The sequence below is a fragment of the Myripristis murdjan genome, chromosome 14 (assembly GCF_902150065.1).
Source record: "Myripristis murdjan chromosome 14, fMyrMur1.1, whole genome shotgun sequence".
NCBI classification, from domain to species: Eukaryota; Metazoa; Chordata; class Actinopteri; order Holocentriformes; family Holocentridae; genus Myripristis; species Myripristis murdjan.
Window position 1 is genome coordinate 24867665 of NC_043993.1, and position 20355 is coordinate 24888019.

The 20355-nt window shown below is 38.7% G+C and overlaps 1 protein-coding gene across 1 annotated transcript; it reads left to right on the forward strand.

Moving 5' to 3' along the window:
- Window positions 1-16947: 16947 nt before the first annotated feature.
- Window positions 16948-18541, forward strand: hrh2b (histamine receptor H2b). Its single transcript, XM_030069190.1, has 2 exons — window positions 16948-17568; window positions 18044-18541. The coding sequence occupies exons 1-2, from the start codon at window positions 16948-16950 to the stop codon at window positions 18539-18541; spliced, it is 1119 nt and encodes a 372-aa protein (XP_029925050.1).
- The last annotated feature ends 1814 nt before the right edge of the window (window positions 18542-20355 follow it).

The following is a 20355-nucleotide window of genomic DNA, read 5'->3' on the forward strand; positions in this document are numbered from 1 at the left end:
AACAAAACTCTCTTGTGAATAAACATGAGATTTTTTTTTTTTTTTTTTTTTATCATGATCTCATCTTGCTCTGGATGGAGCCCACGTCCATTTTTGAAGCAGTGCACGTCCTTGCCCACAAATTAGTTCACATGTTTAGAGAACAGTAAACAGACTTCACATTCTTAATGGTTAAGTTGCTCTCCACCAGAGAAATTTGTCTCTGTCTCCCTCCCTTTGACCAGGTCAGTTTTTATGGAGCATAACGCGCTGCTATTTGATGTTAAACAAATAGACCGGTCAGCCTCTGTCATTCTCATCGCTTCTACTCCTCTCTCATTACATGACTTTATGGCTCCCTATTAGATTGAGGATATTAATGTTATGATACACACACCAGTCTTCCTCAGTGTCCATTATGAAATCTTCTTTAACCATTCTTTAACCACGCATTAGCAATAATGACATGGCTAAGGAGTTGCAGAATGAGGGAGACTGTGTGTGCCCTCCAAAATAATCATGTTAACAAAACATTTACTCTCATAGTCAGGAGATAATATCTTGTTTTTCTAAGAAAAAAAGTGGAAAAAACATCTGCCAGTGGGATGAGAATATCCCACTGGAAAACTTTTGTTGCCGGGATATTTTTGAACCAAGCGTAATATATCCTCATTTGGCCATATTTATATTTTCCTGAAACAAGTGGAAATGCACTGAAAACAAGTTGAATTCTCATCTCACTGGCAGATTTTTTTCCACTTGTTTTCTGAACAAACAAGATTTTATCACTAAAGGACATGCTAAGATGGATATTTCTTGTAGTGTGTGTGTGTGTGTCTGTGTGGGTGGGTGGGTGATAGAGGAGTGTTTGGCCTGGAGGCTGGGAAAGGAGGATTCTTTAGGGGTAATGAATTTCCCCCCAGGGCTCAATAAGGAAATTAGCAGCAAGGGAAAAAAAAAAAAGAAAAAAAAACTACCAGTTATCTCTGTTATTGTTTAAGCTCTGTACCCTGCATGGGGAGACAAAGTCAGTTTGACAACTCCGACCCTCATTAACTTGGCCTCATTTACCTTAACTGGGCACTGCACATTCCTGCGGAGTAATTGGAGTCACAGTTGAGATGAAAAGTTAAATGGCTGAAAAGATAATGAGAAAATAAGTTATGAGGAGTCAGGTAAGAATCCAGTATCAGAAATCCCTATTTGTTAAATGTATTCTGCATAAAATACTTTTGGGTATCTTAAAATGGAAGATCATCAAATATGAATATACTCTGAAATATACTCAGTTGAGTTGATATGGGAATGGGAGATTAAAGTAAGTTTGCAAGACAATAGACAGTGAGTGGATATGAATGAATGCGCAGGGAAGAGTGGGACTTGGGTATCTGTGTCTGTCTGTGTGCGAGAGGTAGAGAGAGAAAGGAAACAACAACGGAAGGAGAGAGAGAGAGAGAGAGAGAGAGAGAGAGAGAGAGAGAGGGAGGAAAGAAGAGAGGGAGGAAAGAAGAACAAGTTTACACAAAAGCAGAACCAACGAAGCAGAGGGGCACATTATGATCTGAGAGGAAGATCAGGTTCAGACGGACGCTCAGGACAGGCCATGTAAGGTGAGACTGATACTGCACAAGTTTACACTGTTAGATTAGACAACAGTAAGCGAGCAAAGTGAAGTCTGATGCAAAATGGCATGCTTTGAATAACTTTTAACAACAAGATACTACGTATAGATAAAGTCATATAGGGATGTAAACACATGATCATGAGAATACAGTACATTTTGACATTGGCGTACTAAACTTCTGAAGGCTGACTTATGGCTGTTTTGCTCACTGATTCGTTTATGCTTCATTTTGTCTGGTTAAACAATGCAAGGCTGTCGGCTGGCATGTCAGTGGGTACTTGTGGCTTGAGTGAGTAACATTAAGCTCTTTATGGTGAGGTTATCATGGTCTCGCCTTTCCCAGTAGTTTCATAAACATCATATCTGAGTTGGATTTTGGCTTTCGGTTTCATTTTAATTCTCCTTTATGTCATGTGTTTATTTGTTATGTGTCTGTGTTATGTGTTATGTGTTAATTTGTTTTGTAATATTGTAATTTTGTAATTACGTTTGATCACACTGATAGCCTAGATCCAAACACAGCCTAAGAAAAAAAGTTAAGATACACTAGTTGTACTGTTTTTTTTCCCTGTTTTTCTCTGAGTTTTGCGAACGCTCATGAAGGTGTAGCTTGTTGACATTAAGGCAATCACATCAGAGTTTTTCTTGTTGGGTCTTAAGAATATCAAAGTTATGTAGAAGCCTGATTTCGTATTGAATGTGACTTTGGTAAACTAATATTTGCTTTGCCGCTTATACTTCATTTACTGTTAATATATGTTTTTAATCTGTCTTGTTGGCTGTGTGAGTAATCATGAACCAGTCATATTGGCACACTGTTCCCTCACGCCATTGACTCATCTATGTCAACATCTATATTTAATTTGCTCCTTGATGTGGGTTTTTCCTATTCCTCCCTTGCAATCTCGGACATGTGCATTTAGTCAAAAATTAGCATATGAATCTCAAGCAGGTGTTGATCAGCCATCATTCATTACACTAGAATCACTGAAACTATGACATTTGACTGTGATATTTATGGCACTGCAGAAAGATGATGTCATATAATTATATCAGACTGGCATTTGTTGTATAGAGAAGATACACAGATGCATACATAAAGGATCTAAACAGATTCTGCTTTGAAGCACTTCATTAAACTCTGAAAATACTGTAACTAAATCATTCTTCCTAGACATGGAATAATCTGTTGGTAACATACAAAACCCATCAGCTGTTGCACTTAACCATCTATGCACAAGTAAGGATAAATAAAACGTGAAGTACTGCCTCTGTGCATGCATACACAAGTACATGCTTTACACCAGCCTGTCACATCAAGCATTCGATGTTACAGGCATGAAGTATCATATGACTGGCCTCTTTAATTAGCAACTCATATCCACCATCTGGTCATTTTATACCCTTAGTAGCGCTGAACATGATTCAAATCACCACAAGTATGCAATGACTGTGTTTATAGAGAAAATTGGATGTGTTTTTCATGCTTGTGAAGGCTCAAAATTAAGAATTTGCTATTGAGTAGCACATGCTGCTTAATATGCTGAAAGTTAGTGATTTGATTTTTGGCCAATTCTCTAAGGTCACCCAGCAAGCAAATTAATTATGTAATGTACTGTAAGTTGACCTGAAGTTCTCATTATGGAAACTAGGCTTATGTTTCACTCATTACCTCTTTGTTGAGGCACACTCCAACATGTAGAGATGAAAGAGCAGGGATGAGCACTGTTAACTTGGTTTTATCTGAGTTTGTATTAAATTCTCTCTCAGTCTTTATGGCCTGTTCCTGTGGTGCTAAATGAGAGCAGCAGGCTGACCAGGGACACAGCTTGATCTGAACTCACTCCGTACTGAACAGACAAGGTATCCATGGAAACAAGCAAGTGTTGATGCCCTAGGTGAATCTATTGACATTATTAAAGTCCATTAAAGACTTGGATCTTCCTAAAAGGGCCAGGTGCAGCTCAGACAATGGTTAATTCCTATTTGGTAAGCTCAGAGCTTGAGCAGACACAAAGTAAGTTTTTTTCCTCTATTTTTTTAGATATAGAATCATGTAGAAAGTTTATTATAGTCAATATCACAGTTTAGGGCAAATTTAACCCTAATAGGGTTATTTGTATGTATAAGATTCTGCTGCTGAGGTCCAGTGTAGATCCACACTCTTCTGCCCTGTTTGCTACTTCCTGTTAAATAAGCCATGTATCATGTGAAACACCATATAAACAGCAGTGACTATTACTTTCAAATAAAATTCTGCGATTTCTGTTTTTATAGAGAAGGGCTGTAACTGTGCTGTGAAATGAAGTAAAATGGGTTGTAATGGTTTTACAGTGGCCTTTCATTTATGCAGCAGATAGATAAGGTGTGACATGAAATTTTGTAAGATGAAGTTTTCGTGCCCAGTAATCATAATTGTGTAGACTTGACATTTGATGTGGTGAAAAAACATAAAGATAAAAAGAATCTTCTTACATTTTTTGGTTCATGAACTTTATCTTAATTTTTCTGCAAGTTTGAATTTTTAACCTGCTGATTTATGAGTCAACCTAACTGTTGCATCAAAATCTTGCAAAAAATAGTTATACAATATACATTTAAGTAATTCAAGGTCAGGTTTATTCTATATTTATCCACAGATTTGGATTGTTTGTAATTATATTTAATCACACTGGTAGCCTAGACCTTTCAAAACATAGTTACAAAGTGCTTCACAACAGCAAAATTAAAGGGAGAACCTAGTACAAAATGATGCAATAGTAAAATAATAAAAATTTAAAAACAGCAAAAGCACATTTATAATATTTCTGCAGCTAGAGGTTGTGGAGTTGTGGTGAGATGTGATTATGTGTGGTGTCTGGGCTTATGATAATGACTTTGGATGTGTTGGTATTCAGTTAAAGGAAATTACGCAACCAGACTTGAACTTCATCAATGTATTCCTGGAGAGTGATTAACTTATTGTTACTGTAGAATCGAAAGAGAAATAAAGCTGTATGTCATCTGCATAAAATGGAAATTAATATTGTGTCTGTGGATAATATGTCCTAGTGGTATGCACAGATTTTATTTGTCATTTTTAGCTCAGCTTTTAATACACTCCAGCCTCATCTGCTCATTTCAAAACTGAAGCAGAAGAGTTTCTATGCTTTTTTTTTTTTTTTTTTTTTTTTTTTTTTTTAAAGTTATTTTTCCTTTTTAACCAATTGAACTCAGCATGTCAGTCAACAACACTCCATCTTAATCCAGATCAATCAGCACAGGTGTCCCATGGAGTTGTGCATTTCTTTTTATACTGTCCACAAATGACTGTACAAACAGCCACCCCAGGAACTTTGCTTTAAAATTTCAGATGACACCGCTATCCTGAGCCTACTGCCCAAAAAACAACCCCATGAGCCTATTTTTCTGAAACAGAAAGCTTTGTGCAGAGGTGTGATACAAACCATCTCATTTTAAATGCCACCAAAGCTCTGGGAGACAGACCCGAGATCAGTGGGGGATCATAGTCCTGTTGTCACACATGATACACACATCAATCAGGTCTACTCATACAAGCATCATGGTGTTCACTTGAACAACATGTTCATTGGAAGGTTCATATGGATAGTTTGTGAGGCTATAGTTTTTATACAGACTTGTCTGGTGTGGACCGGAGGATTATTTTTCTGCGTTATTTGACTGTATTAGAGAGATTAGTTAGATACTGTATGTGATGTCAGCATAATATGGCAACCTCACTGTACAACTAAAGGCTAAGCTTGCTCGTCTGGTACTCACTGCCATGGAGGTGATAGGGATGAATGAAAACCAGTCCTTCCAGTCTACCTATCAGCAGTCTGTTCTTAGGCAAGCTCAGGGGATAATGACTGACCTGTCACTATCCCTCCATGCAGAATAGAATAATATTCTCCATGCAGAATATTAGCTTTTGCCCTCTGGCAAAAGCTCAGTTCTCCACTGCAACCTTAGTCATTTTTAAAAACTCATTTGTCCCTACCTCTATTATTTTTTTAAAAAAATGTGGCTTGAGGCTGAAATGACTATGCAGTGGTTTCTGGGTATTCGCCACTGGATGTGTGCAATATGTGCTATGTGCAATGTATGAGCAATATTTCTTGCTATGCGGAATATGGATTATTGGCTATTTATTGTTGTGACTGGTATAGCTGGTGGTGTTTTTTGTTTACATGAAGTTTGTTTTACTGCAACTATGGAGGCATTTATGTGTGCAGCATTGAGTCTAAGACAAATTTCCCCACAGGGACAATGAAGTATATTGTATTGTGACATTAACAGAAAAAAAAACAATGGGCCAAGAATGGAACCCTCTGGAGCGCCAAAAAAAAAAAAAAAAAAAAGGTTCTGTAGAAGATCTGCAATCACCAATGGCAACACTAAAAGTCCTATTTTGATTTTACGAGTAAAACCAGTCTAAAACAGTGTATCTCAATTAAAATTGAATGTTCTACAGTGTCAAAGCATCAGTGAGATCTAAAAGGATTCAAATATATAAGTGGCCAGAGTTAGCTGCTAAAAGCTCATTGAGCACTTTGGGCTCTGTGCTATGGTCCACTCTGAAGCCAAACTGAAACTTTTCAAAGAGAGCATTTCCGGTCATAAATGAAATTATGTGCCCTGCAACTGTTTTTCCTAAACCTTGCAAAGAGAAGTTAGGAGATGGGATGGAAGTTGTTCTGGATATTGTAGTCTGGTGACGGTTTTTGAGAAGTGGTTGGACTATTGCAGACTTATAATAATCGGTGATAGTGCCAGATGTTAGAGAGGAACTGATTATGGTTGAAATATGAGGACAAACTATTTGCAGAACTTGTTTAATGACGCGGGCGGGAAAGATCTCAAGATAACAGGATGTGGGCTTCAAATTGGTAATAGTCTTGGCTAAATGATAAATTGAGATGGGGTGAAATTAATTTAGAGAGCAGGACAAATGACTGGGAGGTTTGGGTGTTACAAGAGACAGTGGGATAATTTGATTCGCTGTAGTGATGAGTTTGTTGGAAAAGAAAGAGAGAAACTCACATATCTCTGTGGAAGGCTCAATCACATTAGGGGGGACATCTGTAGTGCTGTTTTTTCTCAGTGATCTCAGTGAAATAATTTTCATCAGCATTTTTTTTTATTGCTGAATTTTATTTATTTATTTATTTATTTTTTATACTGTCAGGCTGGACAGTTAATTGTGTGGCCTTCCATATCCATTCTGTCTTAGTATATAAGAATTTTATATACCTGCTGTGATAATTATTATCTGTCGTTCGACATCATTATAATAATCAATATTTAAACACACTACCAATACCTGCTCCCATCATCATAATTTCCAATTATCCCATCATCATAATAGTAATCACCTTCATGTCATTGCACTTGTTGTCATGGAAATTGCTTTTGCCACCATCCTCCTCCTGCTCATCATTACCAAAACTACTTCACCAAAAACAACCCAAAAAACAACAACTTTGAGCCTAAAAATAAGTTAATTCTTGAATATCAAAGATGCTTTAAAAAGTAGTAGAAGTTGATTGTTCTGATGGAGAGGAAGAACAGGGTTCTACACTTAGGATAGTACTAGATAGTACAGTATTGCTACTAAAGTGCATATAATGTGTTACTAAAATTTCCACAGAGTTTGTGTGGAAAGTTATTCCCTATCTTGGCTTAGACTATTCTTAGGGTTAGCCTTAAATAGGTTCAGGTTACAGCTTGTACACACACACAATATGACAAAACCCAGGATTTAACTGTCCCAGACGAATTTGTGAGATCTGAGATAAAACCTCATGCTGGAGCCTACTCCATTCTGACGATCGTCCCCACTGCTTGTTAAATGTGAGACAGAGACACAGTCTGACCTCATCTATTTTGAGTCTGTCCCAGACATTCTGATCTTTTTAAAACATGTTTGATTTTATTGGCATTTTTTAACCAGTCTTGTAGTGTGAGGTATATCAGGATGAGTTCTGAAAGCTGTAGACAACGAGACCCTGTGAAAAAAAAAAAAAAAACAGGTGAAGAGGTAGGAACTGTAAACAGAATAATTATAGAAAACTCATGATGTTTGCTTTTCCCCAGCCATTTTTACCTCCAAATTTGGCACCCGGCTGGCTTTTTCTTTTCTCCACAGTGAAATACAGATGCAGCAAAAATGGCAAGCTGTTCCACGTCAAGCCCAATCTGTTACAGTTAAGTCATACTGTTGTCTGGGTGACCAAATTGTTGCCGAGACTCACAACAGTGGGAAAGGATGTTGCTTAATGAGAGCAGTACAGCGATTTAGGATATTTAGTCATAAAGCATACTTGCTGTACAATAAATTCCACCAGAGTTCTGGGCAAGCTATGCCCACATGGCCAACATTAGGGTTATGATTGGCTAAGGTCTTTTTTGACTGTCATATAAAGGCTGTTTTAGTGGTTAGGGTGAGTTGGACTGCACTAAAGGTTAGTATTGGAGTCTATGGAAATGCACCAAATAAGCATGTGAGACTTGGTTGAACCTCTATTTTCAGTCATGATTGGTAGCTGAAGATCAACACTGCACCATCCAAATAGAGCTTTTCCAAGAACATCCATAACTACTCACTACCCTTACTGCACTCTGCCTTGGATTAATGTTTTCTCGTATACTACTGTAAACAGAAAGAGCGAGAGCAATTTGTCACAACAAAACACAGATATCACAAACGTCCAGTTACTGTGTTTTCCCTTTATATGGCAGCACAGCTGGTCACATATTTTCATCAAGTGCCAAAGTTAGATGTGATATATCGACTGGTGTTCTTATTGTTGGGACGAACCATACCTACTTTGAAAGTCACTGTTTTGCACTGTTTGTGAGTATATGTGTGTTGGTGTGTTCCTGTGGTCTATGGGCATGCATGTCTGTTTGTCTCCTTGGTTTTCATAATCATGTTCGGACACAGAGTTATGATGAAGTAATCCAGTCCAGATGGGAAGAATACCATTATTAAGACCCATGACTTGTTTTTGTTTTTACTGACCTTTTTATGAGGTAAAAAAAAAAAAAAAAAAGAAACTCGGCACTGGGGGGAAAAAAAACAACAAAACAAAACAGAAAACAAAAAACAAACAAACAAACAAAAAAACAGTCTCATATATCCCTTATTATATTATAAACCTTTATTTTAAAACACTTACTTATAATTACAGTAGAAATTGTAATAGTTCCATTTCACCATATCCTATTGATCCCCAAAGGAGAAATTAGCCTTGACTCTCCCGCCGTTAAAGGCAGGTCAGAGGTCAGGATCATCTATCAGACAGCACACCAGAGCTGGATGAGATCCAAAGTCTTGCGCAAGGACTTGTCAGCAGTGTGGTTGCTAACCGTCACGGAGACTTGAACCCTCGCCCTCTAGACAGCCTCGTAATCACTGTGCCACCCTGCTGCCCTTGTTCTCTGCATCCAGTCATTGAATAACAGCAATGTAAGGGATCTGGTTATCTTTGTGTCATCTTACATAACACAGTGTTTCCCTATTTTGTTGTTACTTTTTCCACAAGGATGATTAGCAATCTACTTTTGGGTCCATACCCACCAGCTGAGAAATGCTGCCCCTGGCTATTTAGACTAAATAGTAATGACATTTGAAAATCTGGACTTATTTCCTGATTTGAGCTCTAAAAGTGCCATTTAATGTCACAATCAGTCTGACATTGAATCAGTCAGCTGTAATATCATCAAACCTTAATTAGAATTTGAGAACTATCAGCTCACTGTATGTTTCGTCTATCTTTAATGGGAGCATATCAGATCAAATTAATATGGAAAGCAGAGAGGACAGAGAGAATGAAGCAACGCTCATAGGAACAGACTGTAAAACATAAGTCTCGGGCAGTTACAGCTGGTCTGAGACAGTTTGCATTATGTATCTGAATTTATTGTGCCAAGGTTGAGTATATGCCTTGTCACAATGATTCTAACTTTAGTGTTACAAAACAGGTCACACCTGAAATGTGCTGAGAAAGGTTTACTTATATGTGCTGAGAAAGGGTTACATAGCAAACATCTGTCAACTGCTGTGAATCAACAGTTGTTGAATAGCGATGGAACTGTGCATCTTTAATTGAATTCACTAGATTATGCCATCTGTCACAGGACGAACGATTGGCTTTTTCTCGAATTAAGATCCCTTTAAAGGATAGAGTTGACATTATTTTGAGTTTGGTTCATGGGTTCACACAAGTATGTCATTTCCAGATGCCAGTGTTATTAATCTCTTTAAAAATCATATCAAAACAAAATAGAGACACTGAGCTACCTGTTTACTTGTGCCAAGTTAATGTAAAATATCATTAAATTATCATTAAAAATATCATTACCTGACTTCAGGCTAATATGCTCCATATTTCCTAGTCCCCTTGGTAAGTTGCTATAACCTAGCTTATTATATGCACTTAGAGAATAATCTCTCATTGGTAGAAGAAACACTATTCTACTGCAAAACTTCAGACACCTGCCTGGAAACAATTATTAATAAAACTTAAAAGTTATAGTCTGAATGCAAACCTGTCAGTGACACAGCTTGAGTCGTATTCTTGAAGTGAAAGTGAAGTGAAAAATTATTTTCTTGAGTGTTGTTGGCAGGGTGCATATTCCAAAAATATTACAAGGAGCTTGCAGTAATGACATATTTTCTCCTCCTGTAAATATAATGAAGAGCTTTGTGGAGTCATCCTGCACTTAAGGGGATTTGTGCTTGTTTATTCTACCCCTTAAACTGTGACGGCATATTTTATGGTTGTTTAAGAACTGGTTCCATGGGACTCTGACATGGATGCACTGTATAGGCAGCTGGCCCAGTCAGATGGTTTCAGTCACTCTGTGTGGACAAAGTGTCTGTCTTTCTTTCTGCACATTGAGTTAGTCTACCATTTGCCCAATGTCTTGCTCTGTACTGCCTGGCCAATCATTGCCTGTCACCTTTAGAACTCGGTCAAGTGATTGCCTGTTACATTTAAAACACAATGTATTGCCACACTATGGGTGCTGACTCACTGCATCTCCACTGATAGAACAGGACTTTAAAGTCCAACCTGTAGAATATAAGTCACCCAGCTTCAAGTGATGATAACCTCTTATTTGACACTTTGTTTTTCCTTTTTTTTTTAGGACGGAGGGTGGGGAGGTGGGGGGGTCGCTCCTAAACTATATTTGTATTATTGGCAAGTGGCCGTGGTATAAGCAAGATAATCCACTCTGTAGTGTGTGTTAAAAGGTTTACAAGGCACAACATGGAGGCAAAGAATCATCCAAAGGTGCAGTGGACTTTCAACTCACTCAACAATATTGCTTTGTTGAAAATTTAGCATGAAATGTACATTTTTAGTGTTTAGGCAATGCCATGTATGGCTTACAATGAAAGAGCTGGTAGGGGTTCAGTCTCTTGCTGAAGGATACTTGCATAGTAGGGTCATCAGATGTCTCTGTTTTCAGGGGACAGTCAGGGGACAGAGTTGATGCTTTGCCCTCAGCTGGAGCTGTCCCCGGAATGACCCCGCTTCTCCACACAGCACTGGTTTTACCAGAATCAATATTCTGACTTGCAGTTTTTATCTCAAGACCACAAGACCTCTATCATGCCAGTGAATGAGGGCATATGACTTTAAGGGCTTGTGTTATGGGAAGTGTAAAGTTTTCTTTTTTGTTTGTAACTGGCAAGACAAATACTCAATTTGAAGACTAAGTTACACATCAGAGCAGTGATGCTGGGTCAACATAAGATAAATTCACTTGATTTTGATCTAACCCTGGGAAAAAAGGCAATTAGCCACAAAGCAAACATTTATAAAATAATCAGAAAAAAAATGAAATCACAATAAAACTGTATATGTAATTATTAAAATAAGCATATAGTATTACATATTATTGTATACAATTTCTGTCAGATTATTTGTCTATTGTGTTTAATATTTTTCAGCAAATCACAAATGACCCTGGATTGATCTTGAAGGTACTCTGAAAAACTCAAACAAACCAGACCTGCTTTTTGGGGGGTGAGGAAGTAGTCATAAAGATGTAACAACTCCAAAGATGTCCATATTGTGAATTTGACAGAGGACCGGAAGCTACAGTAGTACAGCTGACTCTGCTCTCAACTTAAATGTTCAACAGATACTGAAATTTTGTCAGTATCCATGAGTGACATGAGAGAAAACCTCAGAATCTCCTCTCACTGTGTGGCAAAAATTGTGATTTAGGCCTATAAATGAACAGACTTTGAAATGACTTATGTTTATACAGCACAACAAAGCACCATACTGCATAAAATATTACATTTGTTGTATAGTGACACAGGCCTAGTTAGTGCAGAGACGTACATTTTTTTTCAATTGCTTTACCTCCTCTGTCAACTCAGAAACCATGGTATCAAAACAGTTTGTATTTGTATTTGTTTATTTAGAAGGGACAATGTACATCGATCACTCGCATTGCATAAAATGTACCAGATTTAGCCATCAGGCTATTTTGCATCTGTAGTCCCTAGCAGGTTGATGTTGCAAAAGAATGGCAGACTACAGAGAAATAACTAACAGTGGTACAAGAAGCATGACATAACAGACAATTAGCAAGCATACAATATATAAAATGACAATTACTAAAGGGCCATGGTAATTTAGACAAACCAACAAAAAATTACATGTGATTGCAGATTTGATTATCCAGTAACCATTGTTTTGTGGATGTTGAGAAAGTGTGTATATTAGTAATTTCCCTGAGTACAGTGGGTAGGGTGTTCCATGTATATGCTGCTCTGTAGGAAAAAGCTGACTGTGCAAAAGATGTTTTCCTGTATGGTATTTTGCAGTCCCCTCTGGTGGATGCTCTTGTAGAAGTAGTTTGAGTTTGTGTAATGAACTCACTGAGTGGAATTGAGTGAATTTGATCATGTTTTCCCAGTTTACAAAGCCATGTTTTGCTAAAATCATACAGTAGTGGTAAGTATTAGGCCTATGTATTACAGTTTTTTTCAATTGCTTACACACATTTTCAAAGCTCTGTGTATTTTTCTCAAAACTTTACACACAAATCCAACTACTGCTAACACAAAATGCAAAAAGCACCCCATCTATTGCAAAATGAAACACAGTATTCAAAATATTGTAAACACATCTCAAAAGCAAGCATTTGTCTCACATCACGAACACATTTCCCATTGTGTCACATACTTGTGTATATCATTTACACACTGTTGCTCTAAATCTAAAACTCTTTTGTTTCTATGGATTTTCTTGATATATTGCCATATAAGAGTGAAAATATAGTAGCATGCAAATAGAAGTCAACACAAGCAATAATGGAACCAAAAATATTTAATTTTCTGAATAAGTCAGTTGCTGTTGTGGATGCAGCATTGTACAGCATCAAAGCAAAGTACACCAACCATCACATATGGAAGAGAGTGTGTGTGTGTGTGTGTGTGTGTGTGTGTGTGTGTGTGTGTGTGTGTGTGTGTGTGTGTGTGTGTGTGTAACTGCCGGTTCAGGGTGAAGCGCTCAGCAGAGACAGACGGTACCCCACATCTTGACCAATCACGTGCGGTTTTCGCAGAAAAAAAAAAAAAAATCGGCTCCTGGAAAAAAAAAAAAAAAAAACACAGCTCCCATCACTATTCCAAAGCGTCCTCCACGAACCTGGACTCCTCGTCCTCTGTGTCTTCGTCTGACTCCCCTGGCTCTCTGCATTGTTATCCATTGTTCAAGACAGATAGTTTTATAGGCCTATGTCAAGGAGTGATTGGTTGGTGTTCAGTAAAGCAATTATTGTTTACACATGTGAGGACAGAGTCTGAGGCACTGATGAATAAGTGTGGCATTTTGATTGGTTGTGTTTGAAATGGGAAATCAAGTTACTTTCTGATAGATTTTTGTGTGTTAGCTAGAGAATTGTGTGTATTGATTTGCAAAAAGTGAATAGCTAAATTGAAAACTGTGTCAAGGCTGAGAATTAGTTTATGGTTTTGCTGATTTGAGGTGAAGTTGTGAGGTTTGAGTGAAAGAGTTTAGAAATAGTGTGATATATAAAGGTTTTGTGTGTAAGCGATTGAAAAAAACTGTAGTTAATGCATAGGCCTAACGAGAGGCGCTCTTCCCAAAATAACACATATTGTTTGCAAAAGGCTCTTACCATGACAAAACATTTCAAACATGCAGCAAAAGCACATTTTGTCACTGCCCAATAATCCAGCCACTCACTCGCTTCATACTCAACACCAAAATGCAACATATTCATGCAACTTTTCAATCTGAGCAGGTTACTTTTTCCTGTGTGTATTGTAGTCATGTTTTTTTTTTTTTTTTTTTTGACAATTTACACAGTTACATATTGTAAAGCAAGTAGCAAAAGCCAATATTTCCCTCAAACAACTCAGCTTCTGCCCAAATGAGTAGATTCCTTCAATCAGCTTTACTGTACTGTAACACAGCTGACAGCAGAATACAAAATACAGCTGTCAGTTTGAACAAGGTTCTCCTGTGAGCTACACATTCAAATGAGAACTTACAGTAAATAATTGCATCCAAACTCAGAAAGACTGTGAAGTGAAATTTTACTGTATTGATGGCAAAAACTGAAATACTATAATTCACATACAGTATTACATAGAAAAACTCAAAGGAGTTTGAAAAAAATACAGAATACAATTTATAGGCCCTTTTTTGTAGGTGCATCCTGATTGATTGGTGAATGGTGGTTTGTGGAAAGGGTAGTGATGCAGGTGCACTAGTGATTTCACAGTCATGCAGGTAATTTCTATCAGCTGTGAGCAGATGCTTTGCTTTTGACTACCATAGTGAAGTCAATGGAGTCAGGGCCATGTAAATGACACATGAGAAGTGTTGTGCAAAAGAGCGTGAAAAATGTGTGAATCCAATGAAAAGGTATGAACACATTTGCAAAAGAAAACCTCTGCTGTGGTTTGGAGGTGAAGATGACGACAAAGTGGATCCCAGTTTCATTATACTGGAAAAAGCGATTGAAAAAAACTGTAAAAGCATGACATTTTTCTTTGACTCTCTGCTGCCTTCATAACTTCAAAGGGCAATATTTAAAAATCTTCTCACAGCATAGCAATATTCATCAAGCTGTTGCTTTCTCAAATCTCCCTTTGTACTTTGTACTCAAGATGCAGTAATATGAAGATCTTATCTTGCATTTGCAAATTCAAGAAACCAAAAAAGCCTTTGGGCTCAGGAGTGTTGATGTCTTGTGTTATATCATTCTGAAAGGTATGCACAGGCAAGCTCACAAGTGCATTAAACCCCTAAGAAGCTCTGTAACATTCACATGAGGTGAGGACAATCATTATGTTGAGCTGAACTTGCATCTCCATCTCACATACTCACTACTATGCTGGGATACTTACCACTGCTGATGGTCTGTTGTCTGTTTTCATTTGTGTTTTACTGCTGTTAGTTCTGCAATACAAGCAGCCAGCATGACCCCTTTGCTCCTAGTAGCCCCACCATGGCATGGATAGATCTTCCATGGAAAGACTATGCATAGACCTTTTTGCATATTGAAATTAGAACATCCCTTTGTTTGTTTCTGACATTTGTTTCATGGTGACAGTTAGATAGAGTCACACCAGGCAGCTATTCAGTCAAACAAATCTCAAGCTGTATTAACCAGTGAAAGTTTCCATGAAGGATGTGGCATTTGCAGTAAATGTCTTCCTCAGTCCATATTCGAAAATATAAATAACAGTCTCAGAAAATGTGAAATGATCACAGACTCTGAAGCACCGGTTGTATGTACATACAAATGGTGGATACAAATGATAAGAACATTAGCCTACAGCACATTCCTGCACCACAAAAGAATTATCTACTAATACCACAAATTGCACACTGTGACAGTGGAACAAACTGGGCACATATTGGGCCTGCTTGTTTCATGAGAAGCTAACAGTTATGTTTAGGTGAGGAAAATTACCTCACAAAGCAAAGTATTCATTTTCATCAAAATGTCACTGATCATTATTAATCTTATGTAAGTAAAATAAGTCTGGCGCCAGCTCTTTTATGGAATAAAGGTTTTTTTTTTTTTTTATGTAATTTAAGTTGCAGGGGAGGCAAAGCCCCAGATGATCCATGACTTTTAGAGGGATTTTGGTGCATCTGAATGAGCGGATATCAGCTGTATCCTTGCAGCACAGGATAACTCGTATTGTTAGCTTGTAAATGGACTATACATAGCACATGAAATGATATGGTAGACAGTACATGAATCACATGCACCATTAGTGTATGTTGAATCGATGGTGTCCGTTTATTTAACTGGTGTCTAGTGCAACTTTAATGGGCTTCAGAAGAGAATATGTAAACAGGTGCTATGTGGAGAGAGTGGAATGTGACATTTGGTGTCTGGAAGCTGACGTGAGTATGAAGGGAGGTCTGTGCTTTACTGTACAATCTCAGAATACAAGAAGGTTTTACCTTTGGAGCATGTTCAGAAATATAATTCTGTTTCACTATCTTCCTGTATTGGAGTAGGTCTATATATTGTTGTTTTCATATTTTTTTCAGATTGGTATGCGCAAGGAGTGACGTGAAGTATGTGAGGGAGTAGGGGTAGAAAACTAAGAAAGAAAACATGCAATAACACCAGCAGTGCCATCCCCACACAGACAATGGTGGCTTGTTTGGGTTGTGAACATCCAGTCATTTAACTGCATATTTTGTTGTGATAGCACCTTCCACTGTTACTGTTGCTGTGCCCACAGACAGTATATAACATTAAGCACAGTCACATCTGTAACAGTTACTAACCATCAGCCTATATTACTAACACTGGGGACATGTATTTGGCCTAAACAGCATAACACATTTGTAAATTCCCTTACTTACGCCTTTTTGCATTATAACAAATGGTTCTCAAATCATCATACATGTTTTGAACTATAGGACTTTGAATAGTTATTGTTTTTTAATTCCTGCTTTGTAGCAATCTTCTTATGTGGTGATTTTTATGGTCAAATGTAAATGTAAAAGTCATGTGTTTTTTTTCTCTTCCAGGGTGGTGTTTATTTAGTGACAGAAGCCAAAAGCAACATGGCTATAAAAACACAAATGGCTGGGAACACTTTCAACGTAAGGATCTTATGAACCTGATTACCTTTTATAGAGAAGCCTTGGGAAAGAGTATCTCTGATGGAGAGTGACAAGTGAATTTACAGGAGTTGTGTAAGTTGGGAGAGAGGAGGACAGGCATGTTTGGTCCTTTCTTCTACCCTTCGGCTTGAAGCTGAGAGACCAGCAGTAGCAGTGCCTTTGGTGGCCCAGTGACAAGGAGGGGCCACCATGATCGCCACACCTCTTCGTTGGCTGGTGCTAATGTCCTTCATCATTCTGACCATCAGTGGGAATGTTCTGGTATGTCTGGCTGTGGGGCTCAGCCGCCGACTGCGTCGCATTGCAAACTGCTTTGTTGTATCTCTGGCAGTGACAGACCTCCTGCTGGGCCTGCTGGTGCTGCCCTTTTCTGCCACCCTGGAGCTGCGCAGCGGGAGCTGGCCCCTCGGAGGAGCCCTCTGTAACATCTACATCTCTCTGGACGTGATGCTCTGCACAGCCTCCATCCTGACCCTGCTGGCCATCAGTGTGGACCGATATCTGGCCATTTCTGCTCCCCTGTGCTACTCCCGGAGAGTTACCCCTCTCAGGGTGACACTGGCCATAACTGCCATCTGGACGTTGTCACTAGCAGTGTCCTTTGTGCCCATCCATCTGGGCTGGAACACAGCTGACTTCAGTGTGCAGCACTTAGACTGGGGCATGGAGGATGAGGACAAGGAGGGACGCTACTGCCAGTACGAATGGAATAACAGCTATGTTCTGCTGGATGCCTTTGGCACGTTCTACCTGCCTCTCCTGATTATGTGTGGGATGTATCTCTGCATATTCAGAGTGGCACGAGAGCAGGTCACTGTTTTTAATAATTTATATAGCAAAACTTATATAATTATACATAGATATTTGATAAATTGAAGTACAGACTGTTGGAAATAAACATTAAAGGAACAGTCCACCCAAAATATAAAAGATATGTTTGCACTTATCTTTGCAGAATTGGGTATGGTTTTGTGGATCTCAAACCATCAAAAGCAACAGCTCTCTGCCATGGATAAGGCAGAAACCCCTCAGGGGTGATGAGTTTCACTGGCAACTATTTCTTGTCAAAGAGCATCGACAAACTCTATCTTTGTTTGTATTTTGGGTGAACTGTTCTTTAAATGACAGCCAATAAAAAGACATAATTTTGTAATCTCATAATGAATGAAATCCTTACTGGTTTAATCAATGAGCGAGTGACAATCTGCTTCCATTAATGTAAGTTTTTTCATCTTTGAATTCTGCCTCTCTAACCTTTTATTTGGTCATTTATTTGTTCCCTTAGGTTCGACGAATCCGTGCTGCCACTCCATCGTTTGCTCGTACGGCATCGGCAGCAGCCACAGCGCGGGAACACAAAGCCACAGTGACCCTGGCAGCCGTGCTGGGGGCCTTTGTCATCTGTTGGTTCCCTTACTTCACTTTCTTCACCTGCATGGGCATACGAGCACAGACAAACCCCCCTAACACACTTCACTCTGTGGTTCTGTGGCTGGGCTATTTTAACTCGGCTCTGAACCCCATCCTGTATCCAGCCCTTAACAGGGATTTCCGCAGGGCCTACGGACAGCTGCTGCGCTGCAGAGGACCGTCACGCAGGCACATGCATCTCACATCTACTCGTGTGTTAGTGCATAAACCATTGCCCCAAACTAATGGACAAAGGAATACACAACCAGCTAATGAATGTACAGACACAGTTAACAGGGAAAGCTGGTCTGAGGGGAACAGCCTTAATCTACAAGAGAGAAATGGCAGCACCCCCACCGATGAGCCAAGGTGAAACATAATGAAATGAAATGGAATGAAATGTAACGGTAAAACCTGCCTCACAATTCTGAATACCATATTTTCTAACCAATACCTGTGAGATGTTCAGAGTATAATGCCAAGGCAGATATACATCAGTGAAAACTCACTCAAACATGTCATGAATTTCAATATGAATTGAACTGTTTGTATTAGCCCCTTGGTTAGACAGGTGGCAAGTGAAGCAAAAACTACAGGGCACATTATCCAGAAAAGAACAGATTACAGATGGATGATAAATAAGTCCTCGCCATATACATATACAGTTACAGTATGTGTAGCTGTGTTTCAGGTACTAACTGATCAACATCCACTGCAGCTGACATCTGTGCAGTGATACAGACATACTGTATATTAATGGTGAGAGAAAATGGTAAGAATCATTGTTGGCCAAAGCAAAGGACTACAGGGAACTAGAGGGGGAAAAAAATAAACTATAAACTAGAGAGAGATGATGGGCAGTATGGATTACAAAAAAACAGAACTTCATGTGATACTTGAGAAACATTTTAATATGAATGAATTTCTTAGAACTGTATCCCCTGCCTGTGGGTGGAAAAGCATCACAATGAAAATGAAGATGAAGTGAGCAGAGCACAGCCGAGTGGAGTGAATATATAGCTTGATATTTGGGCTTATAATTTTCCCAGGAACCTTGACAGAGACATAGACAGTTAAAGGTTTGCAAGGTGTTGCTGTTTTTTTTTTCTTCTCTCATAAACTCCGACAATGAAAGTGAATGAGTGACTAGAGAGTTGACCTGATGTGTGAGCATGCTTATGGGAAGGCAGTAGCAGCGGGAGCAGTCAGATCAGAGATAACCTGATTGTTTCCAGGATGTTGGAATGGATTAATTGCACCTGCACGTGACTTCCACGGATAATGATATGATAATAACAACTGTGTGTGTATGTGTGTGTATGTGTATACTCCTCACTCTGAAGTCTCATACCAGAGACCTGTTGGAGGGTTCTGCACAGTGTCTTAGCTTGACTGATCTCAGTTTTTGCTCCTGGAGTCTGTTGGAGCCAGAATCCCAGCGGGTCCCAGTCCCGAGGGCTCTTATATCACCAGAGGGATATATATATATATATATATAGGCTGCAGTAAATCATTCCACTCCAATATGTATTTTGCTGAAATGTTAATTTCTTAAACACTGGATTCTGAGATCTCTTTCTGGTGCCGGATATTTCAGTGCGTGGAAAACAGTAAATCATTAACAGGAAAAGGAAATGTCAAACAAAACGTCCAAACAAAACATTGCTATTCACACACATGCACGCGATGGACACACACACACACAGACACACACACAGACACAGACACAGACACAGACACAGACACAGACACACACACACACACACACACACACACACACACACACACACACAAACACAAAAAACTGTTCTTACATACAACAAATAGACGTTAAAATGTATATTAATCAGTTTACCAAAGCTACTAATGGTGAATAGTTAACCAAAATATTTATATTTATTTATTAATATAAATGAGTGAAATTAAACAAAAACAGGAAGTATGGTGGCTCTTTGGTTAGCACCTCACAACAGGAAAGTTGGGAGTTGAAATCTCAGCTGATCTTTTCTGTGGGGAGTTTGCATGTTATTCTCGTGTTTGTGTGGGTTTCCTGTCACAGTTCAAAGACATGTAAGTCAGGGAAATTACAGACAAGATTGCCCATAGGTGTGTATGTGTTTATGTATCTATATGTTACCTCTGTGATGGAATGGTGCCCTGTCAATGGTGCTTCCCTGTTTTCTGTCC